General features: G+C 26.7%; 1 protein-coding gene across 4 annotated transcripts in view; it reads left to right on the forward strand.

Annotated features, from left to right (window-relative positions):
- The window catches only part of LOC107454899 (calcium/calmodulin-dependent protein kinase type II delta chain), a 105,646-nt gene that overhangs the window by 62,788 nt on the left and 18,569 nt on the right, over positions 1-24,289 (forward strand). For 2 of the 4 annotated variants that reach the window (XR_006225220.3, XM_043042918.3), the window contains exons 8-15: positions 1,041-1,124; positions 1,726-1,820; positions 1,908-2,030; positions 2,112-2,195; positions 5,163-5,205; positions 9,065-9,157; positions 11,665-11,718; positions 23,488-23,574. Coding sequence is in view for 3 of the 4 variants with exons in the window: in XM_043042918.3 (XP_042898852.1) it covers positions 1,041-1,124; positions 1,726-1,820; positions 1,908-2,030; positions 2,112-2,195; positions 5,163-5,205; positions 9,065-9,157; positions 11,665-11,718; positions 23,488-23,574 (663 nt within the window). In the remaining variant the exon portion in view is untranslated. The remainder of the gene's footprint in view (positions 1-1,040; positions 1,125-1,725; positions 1,821-1,907; positions 2,031-2,111; positions 2,196-5,162; positions 5,206-9,064; positions 9,158-11,664; positions 11,719-23,487; positions 23,575-24,289) is intronic. The other 2 variants (XM_043042919.3, XM_071183723.2) reach the window with 2 other exon arrangements.

Genomic DNA, 24,289 nt, shown 5'->3' on the forward strand with positions numbered 1-24,289 from the left:
TACAGTATCCAGATATATTTCTCCATTAGATTCTTAGAAAAGCTTTAAATAAATTATTTTTTTAGCATGAATGATTCAAAATACTGATGACATATTTAACATTAACACATAGAATTACTAATATATCCTAATATAGTTTTGTTTTAGTATCATTGAGCGTACTATACGACTAACACTCTTTCACAAAGTTTAAAATTAATAGTTTGTAAATATTAATATTTTACTTGTGAGTTTTACTACTATAAAAAGTATACTTATTATAGTAGTACCAGTTATTATAGTAGTACAGTAGTACCAGTAGTTATATCCAGTACCAGTACTGGAGCGGGATAGTTAAATTAAGGTGTTGGGGACATGGGACCCCATATAGAATATTCACTCCTTAGCACTACCAGTACCACCAGGTGTAGTACAGCAAAAACGGCTTAATACTGTAGAAACATTGTAATCCAATCGTGTGTTATTATTAAGCAGGAAAATAGTTTTTTAAGTAAAATGTTGTTGAGCGGGAAAAGAGTTTTCCCGCCTTTCGTCCTTAAAATATTATTGAGCAGGCATGCAGACAAATTTTGAACAGAAGAGGTTGAACACAAATGTAGCCCTAGCTAAAGCCCGGGGTTTTAGATAAAGAAAAACTTAGTGCCAAATATTTTTATTCATATCAAATGGCATGCAGACACATAAATTTGAATAACTACGAGAAGGTAGGAAAAAAGGAATGTCCTCTGCGTCCAAATTCTGAGCATCTATGCCAATTCAGATGGTGCTGTGGTTGCTACAGAACCATTTTTAAACATCTTCTAATTCTGTTTTGTGCATTAAAGTTTCAATTTTTAATGATTTTGGCCAACTTTGATGTAACAAGCACTCTGATTCAAGGCATTAATTGTCCTACATTCCCCATTTTCTTATAAGCAGGTTCCTCTCTATATACTAATGCTATTTAAATATATCTTTGTTGCTAACTATCTTAATTATACTTTATTTATTTTTAGTTTTCTGTTGATCTAGTTCTTGATTTTTTTGTCTGATATGCCTAGGTTTTGCTGGGACACCTGGTTACCTTTCACCCGAAGTGCTTAAGAAAGATCCATATGGAAAACCTGTTGATATATGGGCTTGTGGTAATGCTAAGGCCCCTTTTTTAATTTTCAAATATATCTAATTATAGAAAGATATGTTAAAAGTTCAACAAAAAATTCTGTCAGCTTTTTTTTTTTTCTTTGGTCTAGGCATAAGCTTAATTTTTTTTTTTTAAATATTTATTAATAATCTTATTCTTTAAACAATAATAAGTCAACTATTTCTTTTAATGAAATTTTATTCTCTTTAACATTTCCTTCCATTGAGTAACTCTGTTTAAAGTCCACTGTTAAAGAATTAATTTATTCAAATGAAAATGTGTGAATTTATAGTAATGCTTGCTATAATATAGATTGAAGTTCAAATTAGATTTCGAATTATTATAGCATTATAAACATACCCTTATCTCTTTCAACTGATTATGCTAGGTTCTTAGTTTAATTTGAATTGTAACTTGTATAATATATTATTTATTGAAATTATTGATCATTAAAACTAATTCCAAATTAAAATCTCTTAGTATTCGAATTATTATTTGATTGAAAATTATAAGATTACTTTTATGTAAAGTTTTATTGAAAGAAGATGCACATTTAGCTTATAAAATACATTATATTAATTCAATATTATATATAATTGTAGGGGTCATTTTATATATCCTTCTGGTCGGTTATCCTCCATTTTGGGATGAAGATCAACATAGACTTTATGCACAAATCAAAGCTGGAGCTTATGATGTATTTATTACTTTTTGTGTTTATCACTTTTTGTATTTTCCTTGTACTTCTAATTTTTTTAAATTTTAATATTCTTGTAATAATTAGTACCCCTCGCCGGAATGGGATACAGTTACTCCTGAAGCCAAAAACCTAATCAACAGTATGCTGACAGTAAACCCAGCTAAAAGAATAACAGCATCTGAGGCCTTGAAGCACCCATGGATCTGCGTAAGTTTAAGTACTTAAAATTACATTGTAATTCAATGAGTCAAAGTATTGCATTCAATGAATCTTATTTTTGTGTTTCAGCAACGAGAGAGAGTTGCTTCAACACTTCATCGTCAAGAAACAGTTGACTGCTTAAAGAAATTTAACGCAAGGAGAAAGTTGAAAGTAAGCACTTTTACTTCTAAGAATTTGTAATGAACAATTTTTATCTAAACATTCAAAATATAAATCATCTTGTGTTATATCTGTTCTGGTATGAAAAGATTTGCAAACAATTTTATAATTTATAGGGTGGTACTAAGCTAACTGAGGCATTTCAAACTTAAGTATTTTGCAGGCATTAGTAATTCTGTTTGCACGTTATATCATGTCAAATACGCCGGAAATCTCTTATGTGGAAAAAAAATTTGGCATGGGATGTGTAATTCGCCATCACAAAAATAAATTAATACAATAAAAAATTCAAAGGCAGCAGATTTAAGTAGACAGAATTATACTAAACTTAAAAAAAGAAAAATAAATAAAGTAAACAATTTCTGCAACTAGAAAAAAAATATAAATAAAAATGATAAAGGCTGAAAGAAATGTTAAAAAATAATGCAAGAAACAGAATGTGATGATAAATTTGAAACAATTATGATAATTTCAGTTTCACTAAAGCACAATAACTTACATTAGTTGATAGGGTGGAATTTGGAAAAGGAAAGAATGCTACATTATATGGTCAGTTGTTGAGTTACTTGTGTTATATCTGTTCTTAATTATTAAAAAAGTAAATCTGTGACGGGAGGGCAATGTTTTTTTAAACGACACTTCGATGTTGGTCAGTATAGTAAGGTTCCATCTCCTGATTCTTCATTCGCTTTGTGTGATTGTGTTCTAGTGGCATATTTAGAACATTCAGGAACTTAAACTGTCATGTACAAAGTAAACATCTATCAGCAATGATCTGTGAGGTTTTCGTGTCCAACGAAGTGTTTAAGAGTACATAAATTTAAGTGGAGGCTATCTTCAGTGAATTTATAGGCAGTGCCACTTATGCTTTTCTGTTACGTAATATATGGCTGTTAGGAAGGTATCCGTCTGCTTGGTACCATCCTGTTGGTATTATTCCGAAAAGGAATTGACAAAAATTAATAATTGAGATTGCGAAGCATTTTTTCAAAGCAAAAACTCCTCCTTTCAATGAATAATTTAATTAGCTATCCTATAAAATCCTATTTAAAAAATTTCATTGTTTTATACAGACTTAACAATTTTGTTGAAAGTAAAGATTCAAGTTTATTCTACTAGTCTAAGGATACATAAATCTATTTTATGCTTTTTAAAATAGATTTCTTTCAACATGTACTCACATTTTCACGTCAACCCGAAACTCTATCACAGATGTTTCCAACTTACATGAGGCCGGGGGCCACAATTAAAAACACAAATCAAATGGCGGGCTGCAACTTTATCAAAATTTTAGGTAGGACTCTTTTATGTTTGAAGGAACATTAAATATTACTGTCAGATTTTTACCAAGTTGTACAAAACCAAAGTATTGAATTACAAATTAAAATAAGAAGTTGATTTTTAAAAATATTTCATTGTTATTAATAATATTTTTAAAAACACTAAATAAGTAATAAAAATTCGAGCTACAACAACTTTAATGTGCACCTATGTATTGAACAATTTATGTGCAACAGATATCTAATTGTTAAAATATAAAACTTTAAAAAGGTTAGTATTAAAACTAACATAGTAACACACAAAATGCTCAATGAGAAAATTGATGTTTGTCTGCTGCAACCACCAGAAAATAGATATTTACATTTAAAATTTACAAATGTGTGTGTAAATATTTTCGTCCTAAATTAGTGGTTTCAAAAAGTTAAATCGGAGAATTTCTTCGAGAAAATTTCTGATACACACATGCTAAATTATATTCACAAAATGCAAAAAAATGAAATAAAAAAAGAGCAACATACACAATTATTTTTGTATTTGAATAAATATTTTTTTGGATGCAAGACCTGAGAAATAAATTTTATTGCACCGTTGGTATGTTAAATTTCGCAGAAACGAAGAAATTAGGTTTTTATTAACGAGAAAAGTATTTTAAACCCATATAGATTTTTTTACGAAAATTGTCTGCAAAAAATGACAACTAATATATTTTAGTTCGCGGGCCACAAAAAAAGGCTCCCCGGGCCACCAGTTGGAAACCCCTGCTCTATCAGATTGGAGTACTACATACAGGGTTGCCACTCCACAGGGAGAACAGGGAAAACCTGGAAAATACAGGGAATTAAAAAATCATCAAAAATAACAGGGAAAATGCAGGGAATTTTGATTTTTTCTTTACAAACTGGGAAAATACAGGGAATTTTGTTTCTTATTTTTGTCTTTTAAAAAATGGTGACTCCTCAAAGAGTAATCTATGGGATATTTCACCCTTATATTTCAGCTATACTAAATTATTTCATTTGCTAAAGCATTATTTAAGTATGTTCACTGTTTTTCCAGCAATTAAATATAATAAAAATAGTTAGCCCAATATAGCTCACACAAGAGCACAGTAATTGTTGTTTCCTCTTAATATATTGTGTATAATATGTACAGGGAATTTTTTTCCCAGATTTGAGTGGCAACCCTAGTCTTTTTCTCGCTCAGAAAACCTTTATTCTTTTATGTTATTCAAAGGAAAAGCTGTAGTTAACAAGGAAATTTTTATACAAAATTGACTAAGTGGTGTGATAATTAATGAATTAATTAAAGTAGATTTTGTTAAATTGTCTGTTAGGCTTAATGGGAATTAAAATGTTCAAGCAATAGAAAATGAAAATTTTTTTAATTAATCTATCCTCCCACCTTTGCAATAATTAAATTTGAAAAATTTAGATGCTTAAAGAAAGACCAAATAGTTTCATAAAACTGCAGTATTTCAGAAATAATTTGATTTTATTACTTAGATTCTTAGGAGATATAAATTTTTATCACGTGTTCAAGTGCATCACATCAAAGCTTAGACATCCAGTTTGTAGTTTTGGAAAAACTTCGGCTGTCTTAAAAGTTATCAAAAAATTTGTTGTTTTTTTTAAATTTTTTTTTACCACAGTTTTTCATCATTAATTATTTTCTTTACAGGGAGCTATTTTAACTACCATGTTAGCGACCAGAAATTTTTCTAGTAAGTTTGTTATTTTCTGTCAATTTTGTATATATCTGATATAAGTTAAGATTTAAACACTATTATTTACGAGTTAATATCATTCTAATACTTAATATTTATAAGTGTTTTATTTCAAAATTTGTTTTAAGTACTATAAATAATTTCTATTTAAAATATCTATATTTTTTTTCTGTATTGCTCATAAGTGTTTATATTGATTATAAAAATATAATCTTGTTTGCCCATTATATTTAGAATGTAAATCTCTATCTTTTTATTAAACCATATATATATATATATATTTTTTCTTAACTGCAGTAATTATCTGTTTTGTAATGAAAAATACCTTACTATATTCTCATATAAAACAATCACAACAGGTTTTCAAGTAAATTATATATTGATTGATAAGTTAATTTTTTTTTATTATTAAGCTAAATAATTTGTCATCATAACAATTTGCTTATACAATCTATTTTTTTTTTTTTAATTGTGAAATTTAATCATTAAAAAATTTCAGGTTTTTTTTTTTTTTTTACATGTTATAACTTTTTAGAACTGCAAAGTCTATTGAATAATTTATTTCTTTATATTCTATTTATGTTGGGAGTTTTTTGAAAGAATCATTGTGTAGGCTTATACCTTTGTAGGTAAAAAAAAATTAAAAAGTAGTAGCAAAATTTTTTAATCTTTTTTTTTCTGAGAAGATGAGCATATTTCTTTAATTCTTCGATTATTTATAGAATAATTGAATTACATGTTCTGCTTGTCTTTCGATACAAATTATAGATGTTTTATTTTATTCTAAAATCCTTAATTCACTGTTTTTGAAGATATAATGAAAACAAAAGACCTCTTCTCGACCATAAACTTACTGCTATTTTTCATATTTTCTTGATAAAAAGTTTTGTGTATTGTCTTTTTATATGAATTTAATTTTTAATATGATGTTTATAATACTAAAAATGTCTTTATCCAAATCTTGTGCCACATTTTATAGCCTACAAAGTGTTATGTATTAAAATTATTTAAAGGACTGGATACATATTCTAACTGTATCACAATTTTTTGTGCTTTAACTCTGAAGTGGGAAGTGAGTTGATACAAATTGTTTCGCATGCTTGTTATATATACAATAATGTATATATACAAATGTGCTATTCAAAAGCATTCTTTGCTTTTAAAATCTTTTTTATACATTCTAATGCTGCCATGAGCATGTTTTTTTTCATATTTTATATCTATCTTTCTGCGTTGTATTTTACAAAAATTAAATCTTTTAAACTATGCCGCTAGCATTTTTTGCATTGTTGCTAAATACTTTTACTGGATTATTCTCTGTAAACAATTCTTATTAGCTAATTTTATGCAAAAGCTTCCTTATTCTTAGTCTTCATATATTAATCTATCGCTGTTATATTTGCTTTTTTTTAAGATGTGTTATTGCATGATTAAATTTTATTCCTTGTTAAGTTGATAAAGTAATGAATTAATTTCAATTTTAACAAAATAAGTTTCTCATTCTCTTAAATTTAGTTTCGTAATTTAGTTTTTATAATTCTTTCCCTTATGAATGTGTTTCTTGCATGGTTATATTATGTAAAAAGCCATTTCTATAATTTATAAAAGAAAAATAATTATTACTCCATGTTGTGTTATTTTTTAAGTGTCATAAATTGCTCGTTGTGTTACATACTTTACCTATATAAGTTTATCATCTAAGTTATACCTTCATTCTTAGATTTATTTTAAATACATTTTATTTGGTTTAAACTATTATATTATCTATGCATTTTTTTATTATCTGTTAGAGAAGGAAATGATAAAAAATATATATATATATAAATCTTTTATATGCGTATACTTGGACAAAATGTCTTGCAATATTTTTAGTATATAGTTGGGATGTGCACGTGTAGTATTTAAAAAACTAGCATTTTTCTTTCTATATCACTAATTTAGAAAACTTTGCTAGTGGGGCATAACATTATTTGTTGCTTGTTTGTTAAGGGAGTATACTTGTCTTTTTGAATTGTTTCTTTGACGCATGAAAAACTTTTATGCGAATTTTTCTCAAGCTTTTTAGTTATTTTACTCTTCATTCATTTTGAGTTTTCATGTAATCTGAAAAATAATCACTCTGGATCAAACTAACTTACTTAAATAGTGTTTATTATCTTCTTTAGAGCTCAAATTTTATTGCACTTAATGTAGAAAGTCATTTTTTTGTGACTTATGTGTAAAGAAAATATTATTTCACTCAGTTAAGTTTTTTTTTTTGTTGCAGAATGTGTGGGCTAGAAAATGGATCATCTTACGGGAAAATAAATGTTTTTCTGAATTTAAATTATTAGCTTTTAACGATATTTACTCAAGTAGATGAGGATTTTATTAAGGGTAATGAAACTAGAGTTCACCTTTGAAGATATTTCACGTTAAAAGCTCGTGAAAGTATTATATTCTTATACAAGTTGAAAGGGAATCAAAAATTTGTTCACTTTAAGCGAAATTCACGTTAGCGAGGCGGTTCAACTTTATTTCTAATTGCACTATACAAGATATCAGAAAGAAGTTGAGACAAACTTTTAGGGAAAGTAGAGCGCATCATAAAGATTAAAAAATGCATTGCAACTTAAGACCAGAAATGTTACGAGAAAATAGAAGTCGATCTGAACGGCATAACATGAGAGATTAATTGAAAACTTTTATAACAGATCATGGGTAGAAGGCTGTACTGGATTGATACAGTTGATTACTTTAAAAGCGATGCTCAACGTTTTCCCCCAAGATAGTATACTTGATGTATATTTATGGAACATTAACTGCCAGAGAGTCAAATAAGTCTATTTCTTTGATTATAAAAACAGCACAGATAATTCTTACCTTGTTATCCATCACAGATTCGTAATGCATTGTACATTTGAGAATATATCTGTTAATAGAATCAAGTTACAATGTCTCGATATAGCATCGGGGAAACCTAGCAGTGACTTGACAGTGCTGCTACATATATAATAATAATGAGATGTACATATATACCTTGCTGTGTACATATATTCAAATATGTATATCATTATTACATATATTTAAGAAAAGATAACGATACTTACATTGTTACTTTCATCATATCCAATTTTTGCAAATCCCAAGTGAATTTTTATTACCATTGCCATTTCTACAATACTGTATAGTGTTATTCAGATAATATTAAACAAGGGTAACTATTGGACATAAAATTGCAATGAATTCAAAAAAAAGTGGTTTTCATTTTTTTTTTTTTTTTTTTTTTTTATTCAAGGTAAAAAGTCTGAATTTTGGGGAATTAATAAAAATAAAATTGTCAGTGTTTTTATTTATCCGTTTTGGACTGACATTAAAAAAAAAAGCATTGTAATAAAGAACTATTATGTTCATATTTAAATATCTGTTTTCTTTATTTTCCTGGAAACAGGCTGCACTACTCTATTCTGCCTATTGGCAGATTAAACGATTGATTTTCTTTCCAGTTTGCTTTTGTTCCTGAAAGTGTTTTTTTTTTTTTTTTTTTTTTTATTCAAGTAGGAAGCATATTTTTGCATTTTCCTACCCTTCAAACATATCTTTTGCTAAGACCATGCTTCTAAGCAATATTTATTGAAACCTCTAATCTAATTTCAATATCTATTTAAAAATATTTAAAAAACAAATTTGATATTTAACTTTTCTGTGGAATATTTGCTTTAATGATGGAAATTCCTCTTACACTTTCAAGCAAGCATTTTTTTTCTTATATCTTTTCACATCACTATATTATTTATAAACAAGTTTTTTTATTACTGCTAAAAAATAAACTACCGCAGTTATTTAAATGAAAAAGTAATGTTATTTATTTGCATAGGCCGTAGCATGGTAAATAAGAAATCTGATGGTGGTTCTCAAGTGAAGGAGTCAACAGACAGCAATGCAACTCTTGAAGATGACGATATTCGAGGTATTTAAATTGTTTAGAGATTACATCTTAAAACATTTCAGAAAATTACCATTGACACTGTTACTCTGCTACACTTATGGTGTTAGTCAACTTTTTACTTGCGATAATTTTAATGTTACCGATACAAGCTGCTTGCAGAAGTATTGTTTCATATGTCTAAAATATATGCTATGATATGTCATTCACCATTGTTGCATAACTAAGTTAATGTTTTAAATTCTGTGTTTATTTTTTCAGATAATGTTATTGTAGGGTTTAATTTTAAAATGATAAATTTCTTCATCTTATAAATAAATTCTCATCAGTTTAGTAATATAGTTCTGATATCTATTTCATATTGAAGAAATGAGTATATTAAAAGAAGATAATTTAACAATTTTCTTAAAGAGGGATGTTCTATTTGAAATGACATTCTTTAAAACTGTTAATTTGAAATTAATACCTAATTGAATATTTGAGATTTCAAAATATTAGAGATATAGTATAGAATATTTTAATGCTAATTATCTTGAGATATCACAAGCAACATAGAATTATGACACTGCTCTGATATCTTAATTAACTTCAATACTATATTGTTTTGAATTTTTCTTACAACATGTACTAAATCAAACCTAAATCAATTAACAATTACAAATTTTATTGGGAAATTGCGTGCATTATACTATTTATTACTATTTACTTTAATTGTAAGCATTTTTTAATTAGGTTCTTTAGCCTGTTTTTAATTTTTTTTTGATCAAGTTTAAATTTATATAATATTTTTAATAAAACAAAACTTTACATAATTAAGATAATTTATCTTAAATTTAGATTTAACATTTTGCTAATGACTAGCCCAAGTGTGCTAACATAGCCTGCTTAGAAAAAACTACTGCATCCAAAAGATCACACTAACTATTTATTTTTATTGGAAATTCTTTTAAAGTATTTTCCTCTGTCTTTCAATAACTTGATATCTATTGATAGCCTTACCCCTTTTTTGTTTAAATAACCTATTGTTTAAAAATTAGAACTACTTTTATAAAACAATCAAATTCTAGATATAATCTTTTAAAGCAACAATACTAATGTATAGAATATCTTATTAATGAACTGCAATTATGTTTTATGATTTTTTAGCAATCTAATTTGTATCTAATGTTTTAATAAAATGAAAAGAGATTTAAAAAAATCACTAGAATTAAGTTTCATCCAGTTTTTTTTTTTTACAACCTTTGTTTGACTTATTAGATATCCTGAAATATTCATTATTTTAAAGGTTGTCATAGTTAAAAATGTAATTTCTGAAAATTATTATTTAGAAGAGCTTGGCGTTTTGGTTGCTTTTCATGAAAGTTTTTCACTTTTTAAAGTTCTGAGAAATAAACCGCATTAAAATTCAGCACCACTAGATTTCTTTATGAACTTTTGTGTTTAATGTTTAATACAGTTGTGTAAAAAATAAATGTTGCTTAGTTCTGTTTAAAAAGAAAGTAAGATTGTTCTTTTTTATGCTAGTAATAAAATGATTAAATGCAACATAATAAGCGCATTAAACAAGTTAGAAAATAATTGGTGGTCTTTCCAGTTCTATAGGGAAATATTTTAATCTGTCTCTTGACACAAAATAGTACTGTCTCCATTCTGTGTCTCGCTCTCTGTCGTCAGCCATCTAACTTGATAATTTGCGCTTGTTACAAATTTAAAATATTTTTAAACAGCTTTAATATGGAGAGCTTTTAATTAAATTGCTGGGCAAAATCGTACATTTAAAATAGTTTCTCTCTGTTTTATTCATAATTAAATTAATTGTATTACGATTGACAAATTTAAAAAATAATAAGACTGAAAAATAAATAAAAATATAATCAGATAATGTGTTATTTAAATGAAGAAATTTTTAGATATAAAAAACTGACTAATTTTAAATTTTTAACATTGCTTATAATATGTTTATAATTATGAAAACTCATGTTGTGGAAATGAGTTAGACCATTTTCCCACAAATAGAAGAGTTTGCTTACACTTCACAAACCTTTTCAAACTGCTCTGCATCTTTTTAAGTACCATTCTAAGAATACTATTGTTATCTAACATTATCTGATATTTGTCTTATTTTTTGCCACATTTCCTTTGCAGAAATTAGTTTAAAAATGAGTAAAAAAATCATGCATACACAATTATTCTTATATCTCAGCAATATTTACCTATTCCTTTGTATATTTGCAGCTGTTATGTGCTGTGCTATAATTTCTTTTTCCTCTATATTTTGTTTTTCTGATTGAATATACTTTTTTTTTCATATTGTTCTTTGCACATGCTGAACATGGAATGCCTGAGATTTATCAAAATTAGAAATTTACGAAGAATTTTTTTTTTTTTTTTAAATCAATCATGTGCAGCTAGATGCCTTATTAAATATGCAAGTGAATGGCTATTATTTCATATTTCTGATGCTTTGTGTTTGCTATGATTTTGTTTTCTTTTTTTTCTACATTTTTGTTTCCTATTTTTCTTCTATTCAGACGGTACTCATTCTGGCCCCGAAAGGAGCAAAACAGTTATTCAAGTTGAGCAAGGTATGATGTGTTCCATGTATGCTATTTTTTCAGTGATGCGATGTTTTAAGCTTATTGAGTGTAGTTAGCACCATTATTATTTTTTCAATTCCTAGAAATATGCACCTATTGCACAAATTTGCCCATGTAGCATTTATAATATTAGTTGATCCAACGTCTTTTTTAATTATTGCTATTATGAAGAAGAAGAAAAAAAAGAATTTGCATGCATTTTACTATTAATGTTTTTCACTTGTAATGTTTTTATGTAAATCAGTCACCCAATTCAAAGGATAGATATTTTGTGAATTGAATAAATCTCATTTTTTTAAATAACAATGTGTAATGCATGTATTAAATTTTTTTTTTTAAATTCTACGGAACTGCAAAGATGTTTCTTTGAATATTTTTTTCTGATAGTGTTAGGATAAGGCAAAATATATTTTAAAGCATAAAATTCATCAAATAAATATTCATATTTTAACTGATATGATGTTGTTTGAAATATAAAATTTCATTTTTTTCCTATTTGATACAGTCTTTCAAGATTTAATTTAATATTAAAATTTTAAAGAAACTTAAATAAACTTATAAATTGTAATTATAAGTTACTGTAAAAGTTTTTATCACTGATAATTGTTGGTTCAATGCCTTATGCTACATGGGTGAACATTTAGTTACTGCTTAAGATTTTTGTTTTTGCTTTATTTATGTGTTAGAACTAGATCACATCTTATAGATTGCATGGTACTAATTTCTCTTAACACACATCGTGTGTAGAGAATGTTACTTATGATTTAAATTTTAGCATCATGAGGGCATCTTGTTAATTATAAATGTTTAAGTTGATAATTCTTTTCCTTTTCATTTTTTTATTAAATTTGACCATAAAATAAGTGTTACAAATGTGTATGCATTGGTGTAGTTCTGAGTAAAATTGTTTATTTTAAGCTTTTCTAGATTATTTTCAGTTTCTTGAGAGAAAACAATTTCTTATAGCCGATTTATTTTCACTGGTTAAAATTAAACATGACTTTTATGCTAATTGAGGAATAAGTTTTATAAACATAATTATCACATTATTAGTTCTGGGTCAATGTGGAAGAAAATCTGCTTGAATTCTGACTTCTTAAAATTTTGAATGACTTAAATATATTTTTGACTGTTAGAAACAAAATATCAATAAATAAATGGATTTGCCTGCAAATAAACGTATATTTTATCATTATTTTCTTTTTGTTTGCAATTATAATTGTTTCAAGGACCTATCTAAAATCGCAACTGTTGCATAATACTACACTCTTATATAATTCGATTATATCTTCGATTCTTAGTCCTAGAAAAGTTTTCTTCCCTTAAATTATACTGAAAAATATAGTGGTAGTCAAATGTGAAAAATCATAAATTTGAAGCTATTATTCGTCAAGGTTATTTTATATTTTGACTTTTGTACCGATCTCTAAGATTAACTGCTCAATATAAAATACTTTCCACATACAATAATATGTTCGACAAACTTAACGTTATTGGAAAAAAAATATTCATTTCAAGAATCTAAACAGATGTATTTCTTTAAAAATAAAAATTGATGAAAGTTTTTAATACAAAACTTATATATTATATTTCAAAAATAAAGGATTAGTCCTTCATAAATTTAGGGTAAAAGTTTATAGTTTTAATATTTTTATTTTAAAAATTCAAAAACTTGCTGATAATTGCTGGAGTGAATAATAATTTATTGAAAATTTTAGAAAAAATTTTCTTCAGATAAATAAATGTTAATATTGTATGTAAGAAAGAAAATTGCATAATGGAACAATTTGTAGCAACAGAAAAACATTAAAAAAAAGTTTTTGAACTTTATTACAACTACGTTTCTTTTGGTTGTCCTATATCTTTCGTATTGTAGAGGGTATTGTTAAAGAATTTTTATTGCAAAAATAAAAAAGTAGGTTTATTTAAACGAAGCCTGTTGTATTGCTTTATAATCCCCTCAAGCAATAAAATTTTTAAAATCTGATTATTCGATCAAATTATCGTGTTTTTCTTTTTAATTTAAAACATGTAAAATTTACTTGTATTAACATCCAAAATTACACAGTTTTAACCTAACATTTTTCTTTTTAAAAATTCTATAACCGATTCCCTTTATTTTCCTCTATTTTTTCATATGTGTGCTTGTAAAAAGTTTTTAGAAAGTTATATGGTGGAAAAAAAAAGTTTACAGTTTTCTGATTTGAATGAAGTTCAGAAAGTCAACTTAATATGTGTACCACTTGGTATTTTTCTTTCAAAGGTTTGCAATTGTTTGAAAGGAGTAGAGCGTGCTACCTCCACTCTTTTTATTAAATGATACTGAAATGCCTTTATGTATTCATTTATATGTACATAATTTTATTTCCAGCTGTGTAAGCAATATCACAATATACTAATGCCATTGCATAAAAAATTGCTTGTTATCAATATTCGCATGAGTAGAAACATGATGTACACCTCTTTTACTGTTCAGCTGGCTCCAATTCAATTAATTATGTAGAATAAGTTGTAGCATTAAACTAATTGTTTTAATGCTTTCAATTTCATCATGATTTTCTCAAAATATCAGGTAATCATTAGATGAATATTATAATCTAAAAGATGTGATGATGGGTTGTAGCCAGACTAATTTGAAATTTAAGCATAAACTCTTTGTTGACTAGTAGAATTGATGGGGAAATTTGCTACTGCATGAAATATAGCTTGTGTGTTATTTCACAATAAATGTTTTTCTGAGAAATATGATCTGCATTTTTTTTAATATGTGGCATCAGATGCAAAGTTAATATTTGAAAATGTGACATGATTTAACAGTTAAATATTTCTTATTTATGTCTTTTTTTTTTAATGGTGAGCATATGAAGTTCATGACATATTTTGGCATAACACAATTTTGTTGCTGCAACCAACTCTTCTAGCATTTTATCAAAAAAATATTTTTAAATAAGCTTTTTTATAAGATAAGATTGTCCCAATTCAAATAAAATTTCTGAAAATATGTGCATTTTAATTGGTTAAATAAAACTTTGGGTACTTTTTTTTTGAAAATATTCTTTATGGAACATAAATCAATATCTCCTCTACGTATTAATGTTTTTACTCATTCAAACTCTTAATAATCTTTAATAAAAAGGGAATAAATGAGTTTTGTGTATAAAAAAGTATAAGTTCACTTTAGGGTAGAAAAAAACTTAAATGATAGTTTTATCAAGATTGTCTTTTTTAATTTATAACTATACTTTTATAAATGTTTTGGTAAAATGACCTGAACAGATTAATATTTTCAAATTTATTTCATATTCGTATACAATGCATGAATTTTTACTATAGCAAAGATTCTGCTTGGATTGTTGCACACTATTTGTCAAGAAACAATTCATTGTGAGCACAATTTGCAGTAGGCACAATTCGTTGTGGGAACAAGTTGTTGCAGGCACCGCTTGATATAGCAACAATTTGTCATGGGCACAACTCACCATTACAACAATTCTTCATGAGCACAATTTCTTGAGGTTTTGATGAGTAGTCCAGTAAATGTATCAATAAAATGGTATTTCTTCAGAAAAAATAATATCCCTTCCTCTTTACACTTCCATGTAAAATTGATTAAGGACTAAAATTGAATTTTTTCTAGACCCGCACACGAGGCATTGTTTTCGACACATTTTTTCATTGAATGAAAGCAAACTTGAGATGATTGGATTTAAACTTACAATAGTTTTTATGTTTAAAAAGTAGTATTTATAATATAATACAGGCTTACACTTAAGCAAATGATATCCTGGTACTTTCTGAACAACTACTGATAAATTTTCCAACGTAATTTTTTTATTCTAAATTTAAAAGTGACCAATCCCGAGAATTAAACGAGGAAAAATATTGGGAAACAATATCTCACTACTCTTGTATAGCAATGTAACATGCATAAATAGTAAGTGCAAATACAAAATTATACTTTTTGTACACAAAACTGTTAAATATTTTCTTCTTGATTCCTGTTTCTTTGCATGATTCAATTCAGCATGAAAAATTACGTCGGGAAATGTACCTTACATGTTTAGATAGTCCCTGGATAGCAACCTAAAGTGTACACGTAAGTTTTAATTGATTCAGTGTAAAAAAGTATTTAGGAGAAACTGAATCTCTTGTTTAGATAGATAGCTATGTCAGATGCATAAACAGGTTCAAGTACAAAACTGTACTTTTTGTAGGTAATGCACTTATAACTTCTAAACTAATAGTGCAATCATCTCGGGATTAATCTGATTCAATCATCATGAAAATACATATACTAATAACTAATTATTCATGGCCTGTGGAAATTCAATTCTCCTCTGAACCTCCCTTTTTTCTCTAAAAAGGGAGAAGCGTACGGAGGAGAATAGAAGAATCTTCAGGTATCATTTTTAATAACATGACAAAACTTTTTATGTAAAAAGAGTCTTGGGCATTAATTTTTCCCAACAAAAAGTAATTTTTCTGTACTAAAAGTACATCAATATACGAAAACAAAACTTTTGCATTGTCTACAAAAGCGAACTAAATATTTAATCTGTGACCGTTTAAATATAGAAGAATTACCTATGCACGTAAAGGGGGACAGGTTTGTGATTTGCTTAATGTTTGTTACAAGGAGACAGAGGGAAATGAACAATGTTTAAGATACTAAAATTCCCTTATTTAAAATCTTTTTTTAAATGTAAAAAGATGTAATAAAAAAATTTGTACTTGTAATTAAAAGGGTGAAAAAAATGTAATAAAAAAATTTTTACTTGTAATTAAAAGGGTGAAAAAAATGTAGCAAGTTATAAGTGTTTGAAATAGAATTTTAAACAGAACAAGTGCGGAATTAGCGTTTTCTGATATTAATGTGAAAATTTCAAGTGTTATTGGCAATTATTAAAAAAATTTTCAGAAATCTTTGAAAACAGAAGGAATAATCTTGCATTATAAAAATTTGATTACCTAAAAAGTCAAAAATATTTAACCCCTTCCTTCTCGCCCGAATGAAAATGACTGGGTGAGGTTTCGTCCTCTATTTCTCGCTCCCGTAATATTTCCGGGCTTCAGTGTTCAGTAGGTACGCGCCATTAAGAATAAAACTAATTCATTTCTTTTGCCTGGAAAGCATTTTATTTCTCATTTTACGCACCAGGTGGTAGTACCAGGATATTTTTAAGGTAATTGTAGATATTTAGTTTATTTTAAACTAGATGTCAGCACTATGAACTTATTGAAAGGTATCAGTCAACCAATCCTGAAGAGATGAAAACAATAAGAGATGTAGGAAAGAAACTGTACTACTGTCTAGATTGTGGTGTTGGCCATTGTATCTCATGCTTTGAAATTTATCACACAAGAAAAAATTACTAATATTTATTTATAGATGTAAGTTTATTAAAATTCTTTTTTAATGTTAAAAACACATATCTTTTTTAATTTTCCTTGCTTGCTGGAAAACCAACATTTAAGTCATAGTAACCCTGAATGTTGGCTTTCCTAAAAATTTAATTTTTTAAAATTTCAAGCTAAAAACAAATTAAAAATGAATATATATATATTGTTCATACACATTTTTCTATAATTTTCAGGGATGAAAAAAAATGGCGCTTTTATGACCGTCTTCTTGAAAATTAACCAATCGTTAAGGGATTAAGTTGCTATTTAAGTAGTTATTAAAAACTACTTTTAACACATTTAATTTTTATGTGCTTTTCGCTTCATCTATGCTATGTCTGATTCACTTCAATAGTTCCAGAGAAATGATGATATTTGCAAAGAGAAAATCTTCATTAAGGAACTCTCGTACTTTCCTAATTAAACTATATTAGCCAGTTTTCAAAATTTTTGCTACCCTCTACAATTTGAGTCAAAAATCTGAATTCGTCAACAAAAAAAAAGCTGTGATACTGTAGAGAAAGTTTTTTTTTTTTCTCGTATGATTTCATAATTTATATATCACCTGTAGTGTTTATTTAGCTTAATTTAAATGTCTGTCTCTTAAATCAGTGCAATGACAGGGTAGTGGGAAAAAATATGATCTTTAGAGTAAAACGTATTTAGAAAAATCTGTTTTTCATTTTGTTTAAAGATAATTTTGCTTGAAGCTTACCTTGGTAGAATCACGGCAGCAGTCTTGCAGAAAGAATTTTTATTTGGGAAATAAAAGTTTTGGTTTGGCAGAAACAAAAGTTAGGAAACAAATTTCTGCAGAAACAGAAGTTGTTTTACAAAAAAATTTCTACAGAAGCAGAAAATTTCGGGAGAAGCATTAGTGGTTATGAAACAAATTTTTTCTTGTAGATTGTTTTTAAATAATTGCTTTTCTAGTTCCGGATGAGTGAATGAGTTATGCCCCTCTGACCCCTTTTAAGTAGCAATAAGCAAATTATAAATATTCCCCAAGTGCGTTTATAATATATGTTCAGCCACAAATTAAATAATTAGTTAGCTTTTTTGTAGAGAAAGCAAGATTCTTCTCTTCATAATAGATGTATTTTATCAGAAACAAAAGAAATTGTGCTCGTGAGATGTGCCCACGGTGAATTGTCCTTGTGACAAAATGTGCCCATAACTAATTGTTGCGACAAGTTGTGCCCACTGCAAATTATCCTCGTATGGAAATATGCCTATGATGATGTGTCGCCGTAACGAATTAGGACTATAACACATTATGCCCACGACGAATTTTCTTCAAGAGGAGAATTTTCTCTTCGTTTTAGTATTTCAAAGCAATTGAAAGCATGGAAATAGATTTTTTAATAATATATATGTGAATATTAAAATTAAATATATCTACAATCAAGGTTTGAAAAAACAGACCAAAGGTTTAAAATTTGTATGCTACTATCTCGATCTACACTAATGATTTTAAATTTTTAGTTTTAATGTTTATCTTAATGCTACCCAGATTGTAGAAAGTCATAGTTTGAGTTACATTTTTTTCTGATAGTGAAACAAATTTTCTTTTGTTTGGTATTGTAAAGAGAAATGAGAGGCAAATTGTGACCAAAAATTTGCTCATTTATGTCACCTCTAAAGAGTTATACTGAAGTTAAAATTCAGATTCTTGAAGAGTTCTATGGTAATTTCAATTTTTATTCAGAGATTTTCCAATTATGATCCAAGCAAATAATTAAGCATAAGGGTAATATATTGTTGAGTATTTTGAATAAAGTTGTGATGGGTCTTATTCATAATTGTCACATTAAAAGAATTGTCTTGTGGTAGTCACATAGTTCTTGAAGTTTATTATTTTTCGAGATCATATTTCAGTCACTGCATGGTTATGTTTTGCTCCCATTTCTTTTATGTGTTCTGTGTTACCTAGTGAATGAATGTTATAAACTTGCATGGTGTTAGATAAGAAAAGGGCCTTTCAATTAAGAGTTACTGATTTTCTTCAAATTTTTTGATTTAATATACATTATGCTTAGAGCTCCCTGTTTACATTTATTTCATCTTTATAGATTTTATTGTGATTTCCTATTGTTATCAAATGGATAGAATTAGAAATGGGAAAACGAATGGGTGAAAAATAATAAGGAATTTTTTTTTAAATTTATAAATTCGCATGGAAACTGTCCTGCAATTCAAAAAGACTGTAAATTGTTACTATTACTTAATGGATTAGTAACTATCTTGCAATTAGTTATTTAACTGTCTAGAAATTTTTTAAATTTTGTCTATATGTAGCAATTTTTTATCTGAAGAGACTATATCAGGCTATTTCTTATCTAACTTTAAACTATTCAACCTTTTGAAGTAACTTTTAAAAAAAATAATAAATAGAAATAAATCAAATGAAATCTCTAAATTTTACAGAAATTATTGATAATTAAAAACATAAACAAATTATGTTTTTACTTTGTACAGTTTGGTTCTTGCTCTTCATAAAACTTTTTGTCTGTTTCAAACATCGTTTTACAATTGATTCTTAACATTTAAAAAATAAAATTTTTACTTAGTTAAGATTTTCACACAAAAAAAAAATTTTTTTTTATTCCAAAAAAGTTGCTTATTTAAATTATGAAGGATTGATGACAGGAAAATTTATTGTTTGTAGTTTTGTTTTTCAAAATTAATACTTAGTTGAATATCCAATTTTTTAAAGACTTTTTTTTATGTCTGCAAAGTTGGCAACATTTTTCTGCCTAAAACTGAACTACTGGAGTTCGTTTAACTGGCTCCATATGGATCCCAATCCTAATTGTTTCTTAATCCTAATTGAAAAACATCTTGAATATCCAAACTGTTTGGGTTTTGAGGTCCCGATTTCCAAAATTTCAAATTTTGGATATCTTAATTTAACTAAAAAATATGTCCAAGTTATGAAACTAATTTTTGAAAAAGAAATAATAATAATAATAGTTCTATAATTATTTATTTTTTTACTGTTCAGTCTGTCCCTTAATTCATAAAAGTTATTCTATAATTTGCTAAAATTAAGAAAATATTTAATTATGCATAGAACTAGATTTCAATGTAAAGAAAATATTGTTAAAAAATGTTTATTTTCTATGTAATTTGTTAAGAGAGTTTCATTAGGTTTATTATAGCTCAATTAAACACATATTTTTACAGTTCATTTTATTTATGAAATAATTTTTTGTTTTGTATGATGATTTGACAGTTGAGAACCTAGAAAAATTATCCTTTATTTTTAATTACCTGTGATGCCATCAATCAGTGGGAATATTAAAAAATGGCCTAATTCAACTGAAACGTTATTAGCAAAACTGGGGTGTTAATAACAAATGCATTATTTTATATTCAGTTTTGATCCTGTTTTATAGCATTCAGATTTTTTTTTTTGTGGAGGGGGGATCGTTTTCTTTTTTAAAAACTTTTTTCCTGTTTTTCATTATTTTTTTGAATTTCCACTGATATTTTTAATCCAAAGAACATTTTGCTTGTGAATAATTTTTTTTTTTATAAATTAGTGTGAATTTTGCATTGAATCTTGTTATTTTAAATATACTCCAATAACAAGGGTTGATGTTGAACAGAGTTTTTCAAAATATAACAATTTGCTTTTAGGCCAATAAGCAATTTTAAAAATATAAAAAATGAATATGTAAAATATGAAATACCACACAGTTCCAATGCTCTTGATTGTGACTAGGACTGGGCTATAAATCGATGTATCGCGACATATCGATTTAACGCCTATATCGGCAAACCGATACAGCAACTTTCATTCCAAGCGATGCATCTGAAAACTGATTTAAGCCGTCGAGTGAAGAAGACGATATAACGATATAGCGATATAGCGATACACGCAAGGACTTTCTCTTACGTTCCGATGCCAACTCGCGCTGTGGAAGACGATATTGTTTCGTTATGTTGAGACGGCCTTGACTGATGAGCGGTAGAATCAGAATCACTTTTGAGACTTTATATCGTTATATCACATGTTCGTTTTTGCACCTTCGCGATTTGAAATCGTTTCTTGTAGATTATTTTCAATGGGATTAACTTCGTGATCGCCGTCGTAACCTTGTTCTGAACGCAATCTATTATTGAAAAGAATTTATAAAGAAAAGTTTCTTCATTAATTAGATAAGTTTTTTATTTATTTTCTGACAAAACTTTTTTTATATTTTTAAATGTGAAAATTATCGGAAATCTAATTTAAGGCACCCATAAGGAATTAAATTACAAAGTAAATAAATTTGTTAGGTTATTTTTTTACTTTCTTTTAATTTATTAAAAACCTTTCGGATAAAACTTCTAATAATTTAATGAGCTTCTATTACTGATTTTAAATTTATAAATCTTGAGTTGTTTTTATTTTTAGAAATAAAGTTAAAACAAAACTTATTTTTTGGACATAAGTCAATAAACTTTATTTGTTCAAAAGAATTTGAAAAGTTTGCGAATTTTATTCATTTCTTTTTTTTTTATCAATTACTACTTCGTTTTATTAGAGAGTAAAATCATTATTTTTTTTTAATTTTCGTTTTATATTATTAGTTAATTAGCTAAATATATTACCGAATATCACAATTCTTTTGTTTCTATTTTTAAGAATTTAATTAAGAAACTTTGCCTTACTTTGTTTTTCGTTCGTTCATTATTTAATTTAATTTAATTATTTATATGAAATAATAATAAAAATAGTGTTTAAGAAGCATTTTTTTTCTAAAATTTATTTAGCTCTTTGTTTTAAGCATACAAATAATTTTTTAACGAACTTATTTTTTAAATTTTGTTCCTATGCTGTTAGGTAAATATATTGATAAATTTCACTTTTATTTATTTTTTTATTTTTTAACTAAGAAATCTTTTGTTATTTGCGTGATCATTTTTAGAAAATATAACAAAACTTGTGTTTACTTCTTTATTAAGAATTTGAACATTACGATCGAACTTAATAATTCTGTAATTATTTACGCATAATAGTACAAGCAAATATTGATTTGTTAAAAAAAGTTTCTTTTTTTTAAAAAAAAAAAAATATTTTTAACACTTTGTTTTAAGTGTATAATGAATTTCTTAACAAACTTTTTTTTTAATTTTTTAAATTTTCTTTCAATAAATCCAGCTAGATATCTTTATAAAATTCCCTTTTTATTTTTAAACTGAGAAATCTTTCAGAGAACGAAAATTTTAAGAAATTATTACAATTCTTATGTTTACTTTTTAGTTTAAAATTCGAACATTTTTAATTTTAAACTTCGGCTTTTAGTCAATCTAACTTTTATTTTAATTAAAATATATTTTGAAATTTTAAAATCAGCTTTTGTTTAATAACAATATTTTTTTTCATTAAGGGTGTTTTAAGGGTTAACTTAAATTAAGACTGCTTATACCTTATAAACGATAAAGAAGTGCAAATATTTCATTCTGTATCTACACACATTTTTTCAATAAATATTTTAAGTAAGATTTGTACATCTTAGTCAATTTATTTAATATCTTTCTTTAGCAAAACATATATATTTTCAAATTTATAAATTGATTTAAATCAATATGCGTATGAAGTCTTGATAGAAATCTGACTTTCTGTGCCTTAAAGTAAATGAAATTCAAAAATACTGTATCGCGATACATCGCTATATCGCGATGCAAAACTGACGATATATCACGATATATAATTTCTAATATCGCCCAGTCCTAATTGTGACTAAAATTAATAAATTCTTATTAATTTCAAATATTTATTGATATTTAAATTTAATTATAAATTACATGTTTCTTTTAATTTTTATGTACTTTGTTTTTTAAATTTTTAAAAGTATTACTATTTATAAATGTTTCTAAAAAATAATATAAAACCAGTTTTTAAAAATAGTCTTGGGTTTTTTCATTTGTTAAGAATTTTTGGGTCATCAACATTCTAGTCCTGCTTATTATTGTTAATTATTTTAAGTATTTTTATGCAATTACTTCACACGTAAACTTCAAGGACTTTTCAAGACAATCGAACACATTTTTGGACATCAAACAGAGGGGGGAGGAAACGCATTTTTAAAATATTCTTTATTCATTTAGTAAATAAATTGTGATTTGAGAATTTAAGAAAATTTTTATGCCAATTGTTAGAGAAATAGGCATGTTGTGTCAGTTCTACAAATAATTGACATTTACCTTTTAAGATAGTTCTAAATTGCATTTAAAATTAGCGATAGAATTGTTTCTGGAGCTCCGAGCATAAATTATTTTTTGTTATGTATTTTAATTTTATTTTAGTTTATTTTATTGAAGATGCTATTATATGAGTTTTTGCTTCTACTTCCTTTTTTCTTAAAGTTAAGTCTCCAATCTCACCACATCCCCCTGATAATAAATTTGTGTATAAAAGGCCCTCTGAAACAAGCTCTTCAAGTATGTCAACGGGTAAGTGACAAGTTTTCATTTTGAACAAAACACCAGTCCCCAAAGCCATTCAAAATATATCAAATATTGTTTCCCTCATAAATTATAAGTGCAGAAGTTGTAGATTGGTAACAAGTTAATTTAATGAAACATTATTATAAAACAACATTATGAGATAAAAAGATAGATGGGTTATCCAAGTAAATAAAGAGCTAACTTTGTACTTCATACCTATAAAGCTAAACAACATGATGATACAAATAATGTCGTATCATACCTTAGTTTTGGTTCTGCAATGAAGAATTTTTTTCAGTTTAAAAACACGAAATAAAAGAAGGAACACAAGGATAAAGAATGAAATTTCAAGGAAAGAGGATAATTAATCAAAAGATGAGAGTCAAGAAAAAAGATATCGTGGGGAAAGTGAGAATACCAGATGAATTCTTGCAATATCTGGGGTCCTCACCCTACCACACCTTTTTTTTTTATCATCTTCATTTTGCTTTATCTTGTTCAATCTTGCCCCAATTCCCCTATTTACCAATCATCCTTTTCTCTGTGATTTCTTCTTTTATTCTGTACCATATATACTCTGAAAAAAGTTTTCTTTGTAGAAGTGAAATTAACTGGTCAAAAGAAAATTTTTTAAAAATGAGTATTTAAAATATTGGTTTTAAAGGTTGTTGTTTTTTTTTTTTTTTTTTTTTTTAAAAAAAGATCCTTAAAATGGATAGTC

The sequence above is a fragment of the Parasteatoda tepidariorum genome, chromosome 7 (assembly GCF_982258835.1).
Source record: "Parasteatoda tepidariorum strain Cologne lab strain chromosome 7, Ptep-v5.0, whole genome shotgun sequence".
NCBI classification, from domain to species: Eukaryota; Metazoa; Arthropoda; class Arachnida; order Araneae; family Theridiidae; genus Parasteatoda; species Parasteatoda tepidariorum.